The following is a 17974-nucleotide window of genomic DNA, read 5'->3' as shown; positions in this document are numbered from 1 at the left end:
TAAACATCTCTATGCTAACCATATAAAGATGATACTGGTTTCAATCTTCTCATCTGGCTGTGAGTAACTCATCCATCAAGATTTCCCAAATGCTGAAGTGTTTCTTGAAGATGACCATCTTCTCACAAATAAAGAGAGAATAGTGTGACGGTAAGCAGCATACAACCGTCAGCATTTATGTGAGATCCAAAGTGAATTATTACTCGTGCTGTGTGTGCAAGTGTTTTATGCATACAGCTGTTGTGATTGTAACCTTCTTTCACCTGACCTGGAAAATTTGACATGCACATCTGCCTTATGTTGGATTCATTTGTGGTCTTAAGTTCTTTAAAACACAGGGACAGTTCAATTTGTGTTCCATTGTTGAAGTACTGTCAATTAAATAAAATGTTCTAGACTTTTCTTATATAAGGTTTTCTCTCTTTGAGTAACGTTTCGGCAAAGCCTTGTACTGTGCACACATTGAGTGCAGTTGCACAAGTTTAAAGCAATATGAATTCAAGGCTGGCACATGAGCTAGTTTACTCCCATTCGTGTGTGAATGGGAAGAGAAACAACAATGTATTTTTATGAAGTATTATTTCATTGTCTCCCCTTCTGTCTCTGAAGCAGTTCAGTAATAGATTGAACTGATGTACAGTATTTCTTCAGGGAAGAAACTGCCCCCAGTTGTCCCAGCATACTCACACTCTCAATAGGAATATAATGAATACCCACCCCACGTAGTTATAGACCCTTATTACTATGTGAAGACTTTTTCCTAAACCTAATGACACTTCTATGGCAGCACTATAAACATTTCCCTTCTTAGTCTACAGTTAAGGACATTTTCACGCTGCACAACTGTAGCCATATGGATACATTGGCTTCTTGAAGTGTAACAATCTAACCGACCCCTTGACTACTCGTTTATGTAACAAAACACTCCTGTACTTGGTTGAAACACCGTTACCATCAGACCGAAACATATGAGCTATAATTAAGATATGGGAATTGAGCATGTTCATTCATTATTGTTCCCTCTTGTATTATTATTATAGCTGCATTGAGAATGCTCTAAATGATGTACTACAAGGTTGACAGAATAACTGATACTAGAGCTGCCATAGTTTAGTGTCTCTGAGGCTTATTAAAGAATGATTTCTTTTCCTGCAGTTCACTCAGTTGCCATTTTGTTTGGTACACATAGCTAAGGATAATACCACCTGATACAACTGCTCTGCAATAAACCCTAATAAACCCTTAGTCCACACTCACTGATTTAAATGGGACAAACAAAATATTGGTCACACATTCAACAGCAACACAAACACAAGAATGAACCACTTCTCTAAAACAGATTAGACTGCATTAGTTTTAAATTGGCTGACCTAATAAGCAGGTTACTGAGTTTATATCCAAGGGGTGTGATATGTGAGTGACATGAGATATTTCCTGGCTTGTCAAGCTCAACTCTCAGCCCTATTCTTTCAACCAAAAGACATATTTAAACACACTGCAATGTGACAAAAAAAACAATAATAATAGTAATAATAATTTTGCACAGCAGTCACTGTGGCCACAGTTAGTAACAAATACGGGCTGATGGTAAATGCTGAAACAACATAGTGACCTGCTCATTTTACACAATTAAACTCTCGCAAGTAAAAAACAAAAAAACACCAGCTTAGGCCAGTCATTACAAACATCAATGGTAGAAAAATATTTCACATATAAAGAATAAAAAATGGAGCTAACAAGGAACCTAACCATAGCTACAAAGTGAAATGTCAGTCTTAAAACCTAAACAGTACAAATCAGGATGTAAAAAGTAGACTCCAATACCACAACGTTGACGTATCTCAGGTGAGCATTAGTTTGAAATTATTTGTTCAAAACATGAATACATGTTGACTCAGAAGAGCGGGAGGAGGGCAGCCACTTAATTCATTAGGTCTCCTTTAAGCCTCTCTCCCCCTGCTGCCCCTCCTCATTCGCCAGCATGACGCTCTCTCCGCTCTCACACATTCTTTCCCTCCTCTCTCGAACTTTGGAACGTTCATGAAACAAACTTTTCAACAGTATTGATGAACTTTCTGGAATCGTCTGATGTGACGGGAAGTAATGTCGTTTGTGAGAACGGGAACAAGGATTTGTGAGCGCCGCTTCTGACAGGTAACGTAAACCGTTTTTTTTTTTGTTGTTTTCTTTTCTCCCTTCACTCCTCCAAACTCCGTTAATGGTCGGCGGAAACAGGGCTACTTTTGTGCGCAGATTTGGATCATCAATAACATCGATATGTGATTACTGTTAGAATTCACTTAGGTGTGTGGCGGAGAGGGGTTTCTAACTCTTAGACAGAAGTCGTCTGATGACTGGAGGGGTTTTTTTGCCTTAATGAACAAGAGGTTAGCATAAAAATTGAAAAGTTAAATGCAGGATGTTGTGAGCGACTTTTGTGGACATATGTCATGGTTGGCAAAAATGAAACCTCTGCTGTTATGCCTTCACAACATTGGGCGGCAGTTATTAATCGGTCATGCATTATTTGCAGTCATATTACGTAAAATGACTCGGTACCATAATTTGCGTAATGACTGCAACTAAGCAGCACTTTTTCAGACACCCCAGGTCTATAGCTAACCTAAAGGACTATGTTATGCTTTTCTGGGAGATTGGCAGTTTTTATATTATAAGAGCTAGTTGATTCTTGCATAGCACCTTTATAGATTTCATTTTTGTTTATAATTGCAATGCTTCTGAACATAGAAAAGCTTCAGGATTTAAACCCAGAAGTAACTCCCGAGACTTAAAGTTCTGATACTGGACTGGATACAGACTTATGATCCTTGACACGTGTTGATACTCTGAGCTGCAGACACAACAGCTGGGAAATACTGAGGTTTGATACTGAACCATATGAGCATTTAGCATAAGTATTGATGGCATTTTGAGAAATATTAATTTAGGCTGTTATTAAAAGTTATTTTCATTTCCCTCTGATCTGTTAATTGTTATTTCGATTGATTAACAAACACAACATTAGTCATAAAAAAAACTCAAAAAAAAAATCAGCAATGTGATACCCAAAAATATGTTAATCATACAGTGATATTAAACAGGAAAAGTAAATCCTCACATCTGAGATGTTGGATGTGTTTGGTAGTTCTGTGTGATTAATTAATTGACATGTAATCTATTATTTCCATAGTTTGTTAAGAGTTTTCACCTAATATTTAAGATATAATTGAACATTTAACAGTAAAAACAAAAATGGATTAGGGGAGGGTGGGGGGCTTTGTTTACTTCTAAAACTCTTTCTACAGCCCTGGCTGTAGTTAACCATAAAAATACATTTAAAATACACTATAGCGATGCTATTGTAGATTTAAGTACAATGAGACCACGTCAAAATTATTATTGAGTAGCACAGACCTACTACAAGTCCCCAGTAGTGAACAATGCAAAGTCAAGTAAATTTTACCTCAGTCTAACTCAGGCTTTTGGCTTAATTTTTGGCTCAGTTATGGCTTCAGCGTGATAAATGAATTCAGTTTTGGACACCATTCCTCTGTTTGTCCCACATTGGAATGTGACTCTTCATTAGGTCAGACATCAAAATGGACTTCAGGAGAGGCAGCATTTGTGTTAAGCTTTTCTTGTTTTTTTTACACGCAAGGCAAAAGTCATCGCGTTTGACTGGACTTCAGTCTAGTCTAGACTTGTTTAAATCACTACCAAAGGGTTTTCCATTAGGCCTTTGCCAAGAGCTCCACTAAGGTCATGGAATTTACTGTCATGTTCAGAGCAGAAACACCGGGCCAGCTCTTGTCTTTCTGTGAAGCACAGCACTTTGGTGTAGAGGTTGTTTCAGCGGACCAGAGTAATGTTACTGCAGTAATGGGCCATTTATGACCTCCAGGCCTGCTCGGCTGGCCATCTGGGTATGCATGGCTAGACTTGTCTGAGCAACTCAGAAATAAATCTTGGGAAATGAATATTAGGTAACAGCATGCAGAGGTGTAATATGACCTCCGGATTTGACTGTGACGTGGAAGATTTTATTGACATAGTAGTATTTTTGGTAACAAAGATATAACTGACGGAAAATGTAAACTATCTATCTTAATAAGAATGACTCCAAAGTTATCAGACAATACTGTGATTAGCACTTAACTGTACCACTCAGTAATGGTCTATATCAGTATGGAAAGCCTGCATCATCAGAACCACAGCTGTATTTAATTATTCAAGGAATGCAGGGCTTTTGTAAGGAAAGGCTGTGCAGAATATGGGCTGGCTTTCTCAAATCCTTCTGTTCCCCCCACCTCTCCTTCACAGCTGAGCTCCTACAGCTATGCCACAGTCCCCCCTCTCATGAGACCATGAGAACCCACACCCGTGGTGCCCCTACAGTCTTCTTCATAAGTCTGCTCTGGCCGCTGCTTGCTCCGGTGGTGGCTGCAGCAGCACCAGAAGTGGACCCCAGCGGCGGAATTCCCTTCATGGGAGGCAACTATGATGGTCATCCAATGCTGTACTTTAGTCAAGGGGATGTAGAGGAGATGCAGTACACAGCTGCAGGGACTCATCGGGACATGGCAAGGAGGATTCGCGAGGCTGGCGAAACCATGCTGGAGCACCCCGAGGAGTACCTGCCCCCATGGAGCCCCGCAGAGTTCAGTGCCCGCTGGAATGAGGTGTACGGGAACAACCTGGGTGTGCTGTCCATGTTCTGCCTGCTGTACCCACACAGGGCTGGAGCCCTCGACCTGGCCAGGGACTACATGGAAAGGATGGCGGCTCAGCCTAGTTGGTACATTTTTTATTATTCCATCTATTTAATTTTACATAAAGAGATTATAGAAACCTTATTTTTAAGAAATCTAAAAGAATTAGGATTTACTTACAGATAGTTTACAGGTGATACCTAATACCTGTTTCCATCCCCATATCCACATCAACAGCGTATTAATACCAAAACCGTCTCCTCTCTATTGTGGGTTGATAAATCTGTAGTCCAGAAAATATGTTTAGCAGCTGTTAGTACCCTGTAGCAACTCCCCTCTTTGGGTTTTGAACTGCTGATTGGACAAAAGAAACAATTTGAAGTAGACTTGCAACAAACGACTGGCCAGGGACCAGAATCGGCCGGTTCTCTTTGTTCTCAGCCCGGATGATTCCAGTCCTTGGTCAGTCGCTCGGCTGAGTCTCCCGTATTTCCAGACTGGAATCAAGCCACTCCGTTTTACACAGGTGTCACATGTTGTACACAAAGTGGCGCAGCCCTGTCACTGATGATTTCATGCCCCTCTCAGCTGATGCCACGCCCCCCACGCCAGATCCAGGCCAATTTGAAACTGAAGCAAAAAATATCTGAAACCTGAAAAAATAAGATTTGAAACTATGAAAAAGAAAAGAAGGTGAATCTGAAAACACAAAATCTGCAACTGAAAAAATAAGACTTCAAATACTGAAATATATATGAAAGTTTAAAATTAAAATTGAAAATAGATAATTTATTCAAAAGAATTTCAGTATTCAGTAAAAATTACAAACAAAGTCCGGGAACTCAGACTGGCCCCAGACGAAACCTAGGCATCCTTAGATGTCACTTTTCACCTGCATACCCACAGTGGAGGCAGTGGAAACAGTCAAAAAACAGCTACAGTCGGACGATTCCCTGCACACCAGAACCAATTTCATCTCAGACCAGATCTGCACCTTGCTGGACCTCTGCTTTATTTCCACCTATTTCAGTACAGTGGAGGTTTCTATAGACAAAAGCATGGATGTGCCATGGGTTTACCAGTGTCACCCATTGTGGCCAACCTCTACATGGAGGAGTAAAATGCTACTTAGCACGTTTGTTTTGCTGTCAAAGTGAAAGGATGTTTTACAGCTATGTAAAAGATAATCACAGAGCTTTGCAAAGAAAAAGACTTCTTGTTCATGATAAACGATTTGCCAGGATTTTTATTTAAAGAGTGAACATTTCACACCTGCTTACCATTCAGCGTTTACTTTTCACATGCTCCATGTAAGTTTGATGCTTTGTGTTTGTATTGCAGGTTGGTCAGAGATGCCCCCTGGGATGAAGTTCCTTTGGCGCACTCTTTGGTCGGGTTTGCCACCGCTTACGACTTCCTGTATGAGTACTTGAACAAGAGCCAGCAGGAGCGTTTCCTGCAGGTGATAGGCAACGCCTCACGCTTGATGTACGAGAAGTCCTATGTCCGAGGCTGGGGGTTCCAATACCTGCACAACCACCAGCCCACCAATTGTGTGGCTCTGCTCACAGGAAGCCTGATCTACATGACCCAAGGTTAGTGGACAGGGTTTCATTTCTCTATGGTCTCTTTCCTGTATTGTACTCCTGTATTCCTGTATTGAAAAAATTCTGAACCTCCTTCACTCATTTCAGCTGTGTGGTGTTTAACAGTTTGAGTTAAATCCTGCAAAGAAAGCTTGTTCTGTATTAAGAAGCTTCAACTCAATGTAAGGAATGTCATTAGTCTGTGTCTCACCATAGAGGTTTAGTCTCACATGGTCTCAAGACTGACTCAGAGGATTTCCGCCCTTCTAATGCAGTTGTATAGAGTTTACAGTAAAAACTTTTTGGACATAGAAGGCCTGATTTTTGATATTAAATATTCACAGTAATAAGTGTAGATTTATTTTAGAAATACTCTCAACATTCTGAAACATAACATTAGATGTTACAACTCAATTACAAGACTCCTTTAACCACTCTAAATCGGCTTAGGGACTTTTTCCGACAGTTGCCAACACTGCTGCTAGTGAAAGTACTCATTGGTCATTTTATGTTTTTTTACAATCGTACTTCCTGATAAAGGGTTACAAGAATCATTTTTCTGTTGTGTTGGTCCTCTATGTTCAAATCACATTTTACAGTTCATACAACAACACAGCATAACCACAAAAGGTACTTTCGTACCTGAAAGGTTTGTGAGATCACCAGTAGAGCAGATCAAACAAAAAAAGCAAGTGCTAGAGTCATTTAAAGTTTATAGGACCCCCAATAATCCTCTCAATTCGTCAGTTAATGGAAATGAGAAAGAAATTACTGAAAAATGTCCATCCCAGTTTCGCAGAGCCATATCGACATGTTTTGCCTGAATCAGCAATCCAAAACCCTTGATATTCAATAATATATATTAATCTTTAGAATAATATGAAACATAATATGAATTTTTTACATTGTGATGCTGAAAAATGTGAATATTTTTAACAAATTAGTAAAATAATTCATTGTTTATCAAAAATACCAATGTGTTAGTTATTTATTGAGCAGAAATGCCAAACCTCCTCTCACTTTGTTTTCTTCAATGAAAAAACGGATGCTGTTCTTTATTACACTTGATAGCAAAATAAATATTTTTGTGTTCTGACATAACAAAGGCGACACCTTCGACTCATTTTCTGTGGAGTCATACTTCTCACAGTGTATATGTTCCCATTTTGTAAACAAATGATTTATCAATTAGGCCACAAATAATTAGTTGCAGCTCTTTGTTACAGGTTATGGTTGATATAATGCTTTCTTGTCCTATCGTCAAAATGATTTTTTTTTCTTTGAAGATGAGCATCAGTTTAATAAAACCTGACATTCTGTGGAAAAAGGCTGAATCTCCCCATTTAAATATTGCACTAGCTGTATGTTAATTCCCTACTCCTCTGGGACTATTTCTGTTTTTGTCTTTTGTAAATGTAGTTTGTCTCCCGATTGACTGGTTATTCTGAACTAATTATTTGCCTGGTGGAGCTTTCCAAGGTCAGTCTTATGAGAGAAACTTTGGCTGTAATTTCAGTGTAGTCTACCTAAGGTCACCTGCCAAAGCTGCACTTAAGCCTTAGTAATTGTCCTCGAGATGAGGTTCTCCACATAACTCATGTCAGATTCTGCATTAAACTTTGGCCTTTATTCTCTGCAGCATTACCTTTGTGGGACCTAACATGATTATTCACTGCTTAATTAAACATTTAATGTAGAGCAGTAGTGTAAAGAAGTGCATTCCCGTTATAATGTGCACTACTTGTCAAACAGTACACAAGGTTGGCAACTAGCCAATGAAGACAAACATTTAGCAAGCTAAAAAGCCAGATATCATGGGGTCAGTGGAGACTGAAACTGAAATAAAAGGAGAGTATTAAACTTATTTTTGTAAAGTAGCTAGTAGAATGCTAGTTTTGTTTTATGTCTGCTATTTGTGTAAATTGGCAGCCATTTGCCAGAATTGTGAGGCAGAATTGCTACAGCTACAGTGTTACTACACTGCATTGTGAGGTATTTAAGTACAGTTCTGACAGTGGTGTTCGTGCATTTGGTACCTGGGCCTTCAGTGGGGGGGCAACACATAGAGGCTGAAATCTGATTGGACAAAAATCGATCATCCACCTGCTGGAAGTGGAGCAGCCGAGAGAAATGCTATGAAATGAAGAGAATAAACCGATGGGAATAAATTAATACAATTTCATGGAACAAATATTAGAATTTAGGTTGTAAATGTAAGTCAGTGCTTCTGATATTGTTTAGGCCAGCATAGAAGGCCTTGCTGGCCCTGACGGCCCACCCCTGAGTTCTGAAGTACTTGTACTTGAGTATTTCCACACCTTGATTGTTGATGGGTTACTGCTCGTGATGTGTAACCAATCAGATAGAGCTGTGTGATGACTAAACACAGAGAGAACGACAGAGAGTGTTATGAGTAGCTTGTAGCTTCACTAGCTACTTAGTGTTTGCCAAAAACAGAAATCAAAACTGACTATTTTGATATATTTTGACACTTCAACTTGTTTATTTGCCTGCAAATGGCCAAAAATGAATGAATGCAGCTTTAATGAAATGATTGCATGAATGAAATAAACTTGCATCAGTGAGTATTTCTCTTCTGGTTGTCCAGAACACTTACAAGTGGTGTTTATTTTTCCACATTACTGTCAGAAGAGCTGAATTTATTCTGTTCAAACGTTCATGTAATGTTTTTACTTTTGAGCAAAGCGAGTGAAAAGTTTCAGAACCTACGCTACTCTGAAGTGTGGCACTGGACTGTGTGAGTGCTAGTGAAGCTCTATTTGTGTAAATTTGATCGTTGACTTTCCAGGAGTTCCTGTTTGATGGTAAATACCTGCTCTGTGTATGCCAGCGGTCCCCAAGACCAAACCAAACACTGTTAAGGGAAGGCTCTAGTGGGAGAACTTGGCCAGCTGGGCGGGTGCTGACCAGTCATTGCCGATGGCCCTGGGATTCCACAAAGAGCTGTGCCTGTAGTACTTATGTGGTTACTTATTCTTGTAGTAACCCTATGTGTGTGATCCAGCATGAATGAGACAGTGATGTACTGTGTCATAGTGGGGTCGTGCTTTCCATGGTTCTAGCTAAACATTGTGTGAGGAAGATTTGTTCAGGTAATAGACTTAAAAGGCATTGTTTGCTGTCATTCATTCCGTTAGTAACATAACACATTCACTCATATACTCTTAAACAGTCTTTTGTAATGCATGGTCATGGTCATTTCATCTTTCATCTTTCAGCTTCTGGTGTGAAAATAATCTCCATAAGCTGAGCACTTTCATAGCTCTTGCTGGCAGAGAAGACTAAAGGATGAACTGATTAGATCTTAGGGATCAAATTTCACTGGGACTTCACAAAAGACGTTTATAGCAATAACTCAAGAATTCATGCGCCAATTTTGACAAAATTTCAAACAAATGACTCATATGTTGGAATAATGAAGTGATGACATTTTATATCCAAAAGGTCAATGGTCAACTTCACGGTAAATTCATAATGTTTTTGTCTCAGCACCATAACTCAGGAACAGAATCCCTGCTGTGACCACATTATACATTTGGTCAGATACTGAACTGGTGACACTAAATTTGAGACCTGTAATGTCATGCACCATGTAACAAAACTTTATATCAGTCACTATAAGAATCAGGACAAACATGGGAGCAAACTGTTACTTGACTGATGGTAGGCGAAACGTACAACCAGTAGTCTGTAATTCTATAAGAACATATGACAACACATCTCTCTCAGTCCGAATAAATTTATCCTCAGTTCCTAAACTGAGTGCTATTAAAAGAACAAGTGATGCATCATGGTGATAGACAGGACCCTGTCCCAGCTTTTTGGAAACTTGTTGTAGGCATCAAATTCAGAATGAGTGTATATTTACAAGAACAAATAAAGTTTGTCAGTTTTAAGATTGATAGTGGGACTCCTGAGGCAGCTGACAGCTACCGGCAGGCCAAACAATGTGCAGCTTGGGCAGTCATGGAAGCAAAAACCTGGGTTTGGGAGGAGTTCGGTGAGACCATGGAGAAAGACTTTCGGTCGCCCTCAAAGAATTCTGGCAAACCATCCAGTGACTCAGGAAGGGGAAGCGGCACTTTGTTCACACTGTTTACAGCGGGAGTGGAGAGCTGCTGACTTCAACAGAGGATATAGTCAGGCAGTGGAAGGAACGCTTCAAAGATTTCCTTAATTCCACCAACACATATTCTGTGGAGGAAACAGAGCCAGGAGGGCTTGGAGGGAGTCTCTCCCATCACTGGGGTGGAAGTTGCTGAGGCTGTTAAACGAGGGACCAGAGGGTGTGTTCCAACGATAGAGGGAAAGTCTACACCAGGGTGCAGGAAAGGAGAGTCAGTCTCTTAGTCGTCCATTAGGGTTGGACTCCGTCAAGGTTGCCCTTTGTCACTGGTTCTGTTCAAAATTTTTATGGACAAAATTTCTAGGTGGACGGAGACGGTGACGGAGAGTGTCAGGTTCGGTGGCCTTGGGATTCCATCTCTGCTTTTTGGGGATGATGAGGTCCTGTAGGTGTCATCGAGCAGTAACCTTCGGATTGCACTGGCTGGGATGAAGATCAGCACCTCTAAATCCGAGGCCATGGTTCTCAGCGGGAAAAGGGTGGATTGCCCTTTCCAGTTCAGTGCGAATTGCTGCCCCAAGTGGAGGAGTTTAAGTATCTTGGGGCTTTGTTCAAAAGTGAGGGTAAAATGGAGCGGGAGATTGACAGGCGGATCAAAGCAGCATCTGCTGTGATGTGGATGCTGTACCGGTCAATCTACGTTCTAACCCTCACCTATGGTCATGAGCTATGGGTGGTGACCAAAAGAACAAGATTGCGTAAACAAGCAGCTGAAATGAGTTTCCTCCGCAGGGTGGCCGGGCTCAACCTTTGAGATAGGGTGAGAAGTTCAGACATCCAGGAGGGGCTCAGAGTAGAGCCATCGAGAGGAGGCAGTTGAGGTGGCACCCGGTTAGGATGCCTCCCAGAGGTTTCCCTGGGGAGTTGTTTCAGGCATGTCCATCCGGGAAGAGACCCCGGGGCAGACCCATGATGGAGGGATTATATTTCTGGTCTGGTCTGAGAACGCCTTGGTATCCCCCAGACGAGCTGAGAGGGGAGGACAGTCTGGGCATCCCTGCTGTGGCTGCTGCTCCCACAACCAGAATTCGAATAAGCAGAGGAAGACGTGACAATACATGTTTTAAAATTAAATACCTTATTATTACACTATATTCAATTAAATGTAGGTATTTTTTTTCTATTTTTGTTTACGCTTACCTCATCATCTCAACTTTTTGGGAATAAAGGTTGTACATGTCAACAGCCATAATTTAAAAGCAGCTACCCGAAAGGTAAAGAAAATGCAGTCACACATCTTAAACACTATGGGATTTTTTTGAAAATATTTGGAGTAGGCATGACGGTAGTATATGGTCAAAAACCAAATCATACATAAACATCAGTGCAACCCTTTGAGCAAAAGAAAAAACCAAAAGGAGTACCTGGGGATCTCAGACTTTATTTAACCAGTGAAACCATCTCATCTCCCTGTGTTCCAGGTTACCTCCAGGAGGCCTACTTGTGGACAAAGCAGGTCCTGTCCATCATGGAGAAGTCCATGGTCCTTTTGCAGGATGTGACGGATGGCTCCCTGTATGAAGGAGTAGCTTATGGGACTTACACCACCCGCTCTCTCTTCCAGTACATGTTCCTAGTGCAACGCCACTTCGCCATTAGCCATTTTGACCACCCCTGGCTCCTTAAACACTTTGCCTTCCTCTACAGGACTATCCTGCCCGGTAACTGTCACTTCATCTGCTTCATCACTTTTCTCTGCAGTGGATACATTTAGGAAGCCAAATATGGTACAGGTCAACAGTGTGTGTTGTGTGTTTACTTAATTATGAATGACTCACTTATCCAGTTAGTCCCTACTAGAATGCTCTATCCCAGTGAACACACTACGTTGAATGTGAACATAACCTTAGGCTACCATATCGGAGAGTAGCTTCACCTCTTAGCTGATGTGGGGTATGCATGTGTGTAGTTATTCTGTTCTTGGATGCCTTTCAAAGCTGAGCTGAGACCAGCAGGGATCTTTGCTGTCCTAGAAGTTTCGTCTGAAGTGCAGAGGGAGGACAGCAGCAGAAAAGGGGCCCCTAGGCCAGGTTTGGACCTTTCACAGCCCCCTGCCAACTGTTTCTGTATTGTGGCTGAGCAGCACTGCTGCAGTCAGAAAGCACCTCTGATTACACAGAGCTGAAAAGTAGCATTTTCCAGGTTCTAGGTGCCACTGACAGCTGTTTTTGAGAAAGTAGCATCCTAAGGACAAAAAATAGATGACAGTTTCTTAAAAAAAAGTCAGTGGTGTTGGTCACGTGCAACTTTTTATTACCACAAAATAGGTACAGCATTCAGAAAAGTGTGCACACTGAAGTTAAAACATTCCAAGATTGGTCGTATTAGTGACATTTAAATAGTGTTTTTGCAGTTGGTACCAGGGACCCAGACAACACTGCAGTTGCAATGGTGCGTTTACTTGCATGCTGATAGTTTTAGAGATGATGACAAAGTAAATTAAGTTATTTGACAGGTGAAAAGTTTGATTAACCAATTAAAATCTGAACTGACAAACTAGTGGACAGGTCAGGCATTCAGGATCCAAATGATGCTGACTGAGCCTGGACTCTGAGCAACATGATGTTTATATATTTTTTTTACAGATATAGACCTTAAAACTGTAGTGAAAGGTGTATGATGTTCATATGACTATCAGCACCTAATTTTCACTCTGTTTTTGAAGTGTCGATGATGTACTGCTGCAGTCATGTGTTAGCTGCTCTGCTTTCGAACGTTATGTGTCTGCTTTAACCTGTTAACGTGTACAGTGAAATGAAAAGCAACAGCTACTTATGTAGGCCGTGGGCCCCAGGAATAAGCACTGAATGTAGCTGAAGTTCAAGTGTAAACACAAAACACAAATATTTTTTTTAATAAAAAAGTAGGGTTCCATGTTCGAATCCTGGTCAGGGCGCTTTCACGTAGAGTTTGCATGTGCCTGCATGCCTGTAGGTTTTCTACTTGTACCCCGACCCCCCACCTTACGGATAGACGGTATAGAAGATGGATGGATGCAGTTATGTTAGTGAAAGTGCTTCAGCAAGTTACTTTAAGTTCAAATGAAAGCAAGGGACGGGATTGCTCTCAGCATTCGAGTGCACAGATTTCCTTACATAACCACAGACAACAAAACAGTATGAACGTTTTGCACTTGGTTTGAGGCTAACAAGGTCACAGCATGAGGGAGATGAGGTTCATTTAGGAGTGGGCACTTTTGTCACACATTTGTGACCAGAGGCCAGATATTTTGCAGAGAGCCATTTGTGATAATGTGTAGGATTTTACAAAGAATTTGCATTTTAGCTTGTGATAATTTTGTGCATTTTTGGCACATGTCAACATCAGTCAGCACTGCAGTATTTATTTATCATGTGTACCCTTTGCCCATTCATTATTTATGAATGTTTCTGTTGACACCATGACACTTCTATGAGCCACACCTGTGTGTTTTCACTGTCTGACCAGGATTTCAGCGGACGGTTGCCATTGCAGATTCCAACTACAACTGGTTCTATGGGCCAGAAAGCCAGCTGGTTTTCTTGGATCGCTATGTGTTGCGTAATGGCAGTGGAAACTGGCTTGCAGATCTTATTCATCAAAATAGGGTGATGGAAGGGCCAGGGCAGGCTGCGAAAGGCCAGCGATGGTGTACTCTCCACACAGAGTTCATTTGGTGAGCTGCTGAATTTGGTTTCATAATATTTCAGAGGAACTACCTGCCAGGAAACAGAAATGTTTAGAGTTATTATTAAAGTTTCAAACTAACATCATAGCTGTTTCTGGAAAATGTTAGAATAGGAATAATGAGAAATGGAACCAGTAAATGTTCAGCATTTTCCTTTCCTTGATTCATTTTCTCTCAGTCGTCAAATCAATTATTGTTTCGGCTGTATTTGAATCCTGGCTTTATCCTCTAATACATTTAGAGAAATATGTTTATATGCTTTCTTCCAAGGAGTTAGGTGAGAGATTTGATATCAAACTCATGTATATAAATATGAAGATCGGACCAGCAAGTGATTAATATAACTTAGCATAAAGACGGGAAGCAAAAGGAAAAGGAAAATCACAGAAGTACGGTTCAAATAAATGAGGCAGGTTTATAAAAATATGGGTACATCAATCATGTAAACTGTAACATGTCATCCGAATATAACCACTGGAATGCCTTTTATACAGATGAGAATTTCCATTAGTGGTTGCTCTGATATCTATCCTCTCATGTTATTCTGCAGGTATGATCCAGGTCTGTCTCCTAAGCCTCCGTCAGATTTTGGAACATCCCAGCTCCACTACTTTGAAGACTGGGGTGTGGTAACGTACGGCAGTGCTTTACCTGCAGACACCAATTGCTCCTTTCTCTCCTTCAAGTCAGGAAAGCTAGGAGGGCGCGCCATCTTTGACATTGTTCACAGGAACAAGTACAAAGAGTGGATCAAAGGGTGGAGAAACTTTAATGCAGGGCACGAGCACCCTGATCAGAACACTTTTACTTTTGCACCTAATGGGGTCCCATTTATAACTGAGGCACTGTATGGACCCAAGTACACTTTGCTGAACAATGCAGTGTTGTTTGGCTCTGCCATGTCAGGGAGTTGCTTTAAGCCATGGGCCGGACAAGTTACGGAAGCCTGCGATTCCAAGTGGCTGAAGTACAAGGTGGGACTAGCGGCTGACACCCAGGGCAGAGTAGAAGCTGCCATGGAAAGACATGGAATGGTCTTCATCCGTGGGGACGGACATTCCGCTTATAATCCAGAGCTGAAGATCAGGAGCTTCCAGAGAAACTTACTCCTGCTTCATCCCCAGCTCCTGCTCCTCGTGGACCACATCCACCTGGATCCAGACAGCCCAACTAGGGCAATGAGCGCCTTCTTTCACAACACTGACCTTCCATTCCAGGGCACAAAGGTAGATGGGGTTCATGGAGCTTTTGTATCACACGGTGAGGATAAATATAAAATGTTCTGGATGGATGACACAGGCTACAGTAACAAAGGAGTTTTAGGTTACTGGACTTATCCTCGAGGGTACCCGTATAATGGCTCTAACTATGTGAATGTCACAATGCCGTTGAGGTATCCTCACACGAGGGTAGCTTACATTTTTTTCGGACCAGGTGTGGATGTTCATAGCTTCAGCTTGCGTGGTGATGACCAGAGAGTGGATATTTACCTGGCCACCAAGGATCACACCTACACCATTTACCTGCTGACTGGAGAGGTCACCAGCAAGCCTCTGTTTGCCATGGTCTTACTGGATCACAAGAAGATTGTATTCGAGAAGGCGGCGGCTGTGGTGGACAGCTCACCTGAAGAAGTAGAGGAATATGTCAACGTAATCGAGGACAACCTCCAGCATGTCAAGCCCGTTTTCCAGCAGATGGAGAGACACATCCTCAGCCGAGTTCTCAATACTGCCAGCTTCCGTAAGACTGCAGAGCGACTCCTCCAGTTCTCCGACAAAAAGAAATCGGAGGAGGTCATCGAGAAGATGTTTGCCATGTCTAAACAGCAGATCAAGGGTAAAGGCGGGAAAAAAGTAAATCTAGGAGAGAAGCTTTCTGAGAGTCTGCCCGATATTTTTGCACAGATTGAGGTGAATGAGAAGAAGGAGAGACAGAGGACTTCAAAGCATGCATATGAGGACGGTCCAGGGGAGGGAGATGCAGAGTCGCGGGCATTTATGGATTATACAGATGGCCACAAAAACAGGAAGGGGGCTTTTATCGAGGGCCGTAAATTCAAGGAGGTTCACATGGTGGCCACAGCAGGGAGCGAGGGTCTCTCTAGCACAACCTCTTATATAAGACTCTTTCTCCTCCTGAATACTGCCACCTTCTTTTTGCTGCTGGCTGTGTTACTGACTCGTTTTCAGAGGGGTCGAAGGTTGCGCACACAGAGATGCTTCTATAGCATCCTTCTCACTGACTGCTTCATCCTACTGTACCTCTACTTCTCCTGCTCTCACTCACAGTGTTAACATGACGATGTGAGGGGTCGCTGTTGTTCGTGATGAACTAAATGCACCCCTCACATCAGTCTGAGCCAGATCTAGAAAAAAGAAAAGAAAGAGCCTGGGATTTTGAAAATGTTGTGATTTTACAAGTTGTGATATTTTGAGAATGAAGTTGTAAATTCACAGGAAAAAAGTTTAAATGTTATGAATTAAACTAAAAAAAAAAAATTCCAGAATGCCATAATGTAACAAGATGCATATTTAAACTTGCAATAGTAGGACCTTTTTTTATATAATTGTGGCTCTAACAATCATGAGATCAACCTAATGGTTATTCAGGAAAAAAAAAGGAAAAAAACAACTGATTCTAAAAGGAAACTGATGAATTGCCAAGATGATTACAGACCTCCTCTGATACAAAAAGTTTCTGTTGGGCTTTAGAACCAAGTCTGTGTGAAGTTTGTCCTTTGTGGTGTTCAGAGGTCTCCACTTGTATCAAAGATCTCAGGTTTAGCCACTATAATGCAGTTGCCTCATCTGTACTTAAGATTTGTCCTGTCTACATAGTTCATAGAAATACATTTAAATGTATATATGTGAAAGCAAGATATATTTTTGTGGTCACTTTTTTTTTTTTTACCATTTGTAAATAAAACTGTTACATGCATAGGTTTATATCTATTGTGTGTTGTCTGTCAAGTGTATGTGTGGACTGAAAATGTATAGTACGATGACCAAGATGAATGAAGAGATCTTCACCATGTACAGACAACACGTACAGAGCACTGAAGCAGTATATAATCACTGCATAAATGATATGTAGCAGGGTAGTTTAGGCAGATGTAAGTGTTAACTCATGTACACGATATAGACAAAAGTATTGGGCCACTTGACCTTTACACCAGCAGGGATTTTAATGACATTTCATTCTAAATACATAGACTTGCTTGACAGCCACAGCAGCTTCCACTCCCCTGGGAAGGCTTTTCCGCAAGATTTTGGAGTGTGGGAATTTTTGCCCACTCGCGCATTAAAGTGAATATATGAGAGTGAACACATTGGAAGTTTCCAGTAAGCGCTGCCAGAAATGAAGGGGTTATCTGACACAAGCTTTAAACCCATTGCTAACATTTCAGATAAAGTTGCGATTGCCTGCGATTATTTTGTGCTCTTACACGGAATAGTTCATGTGCCACTCACTTTAAAATGTAAAATATGCACTCTTTGTGTGAGTCTGGCTCTTATGAAGCTCTGACAGACTTTGGTGTCGATAACGAGGTAAGATGGCAGCAGTAGCATAAAGAAGTGTATTGCTGTTACATTTGTATGTTGATGATGCCTTGAAGCTGTGTGGGCTTTGCATGGTTCATCTATAGTGAAACCTGTGTCCTCCCTGTTGCATACCTGTTGTATACCACACACACTGTGAAATGACTTACTAGAAATGTAATTCAGTTACATTCTGCATTAAGCTTTGGCCTTTATTCTCTGCAGCATTACCCCTTCAAGCCCTAACACGATTACTGACTGCTCAATGTGTCTTTTAATGTTTCTCAATACTGCACTGAATATTTTATGCAGCAGCAGCAAAG

The 17974-nt window shown here is 41.2% G+C and overlaps 1 protein-coding gene across 3 annotated transcripts; it reads left to right on the top strand.

The window, feature by feature from the left end:
• Nucleotides 1-1953: 1953 nt before the first annotated feature.
• dse (dermatan sulfate epimerase) lies at nt 1954-17049 on the top strand. Of its 3 annotated transcripts, XM_046374064.1 has the most exons (7): nt 1954-2154; nt 4321-4795; nt 6051-6304; nt 11864-12103; nt 13890-14097; nt 14660-16393; nt 16456-17049. In XM_046374064.1, the coding sequence occupies exons 2-7, from the start codon at nt 4365-4367 to the stop codon at nt 16544-16546; spliced, it is 2958 nt and encodes a 985-aa protein (XP_046230020.1). In that variant the 5' UTR covers nt 1954-2154; nt 4321-4364; the 3' UTR covers nt 16547-17049. The 3 variants fall into 3 exon arrangements, with proteins under 3 accessions (XP_046230020.1, XP_046230021.1, XP_046230023.1); XM_046374065.1 differs by having other exon boundaries at nt 1955-2154; nt 14660-16690; XM_046374067.1 differs by lacking the exon at nt 1954-2154 and having other exon boundaries at nt 4660-4791.
• The last annotated feature ends 925 nt before the right edge of the window (nt 17050-17974 follow it).

The sequence above is a fragment of the Scatophagus argus genome, chromosome 19 (genome assembly GCF_020382885.2).
Source record: "Scatophagus argus isolate fScaArg1 chromosome 19, fScaArg1.pri, whole genome shotgun sequence".
NCBI classification, from domain to species: domain Eukaryota; kingdom Metazoa; phylum Chordata; class Actinopteri; family Scatophagidae; genus Scatophagus; species Scatophagus argus.
Note: the sequence above shows the minus strand (reverse complement) of the source record. Positions and strands in the feature narration are given on the sequence as shown.

Bases quoted from the DNA above. Each gene is read 5' to 3' on its own strand.
- dse (XM_046374064.1), top strand. From the start codon at position 4,365: ATGAGAACCCACACCCGTGGTGCCCCTACAGTCTTCTTCATAAGTCTG. The intron at 4,796-6,050 runs GTACATTTTTTA...TTTGTATTGCAG, and splicing joins ATGGCGGCTCAGCCTAGTTG to GTTGGTCAGAGATGCCCCCT. The intron at 12,104-13,889 runs GTAACTGTCACT...CTGTCTGACCAG, and splicing joins CTACAGGACTATCCTGCCCG to GATTTCAGCGGACGGTTGCC.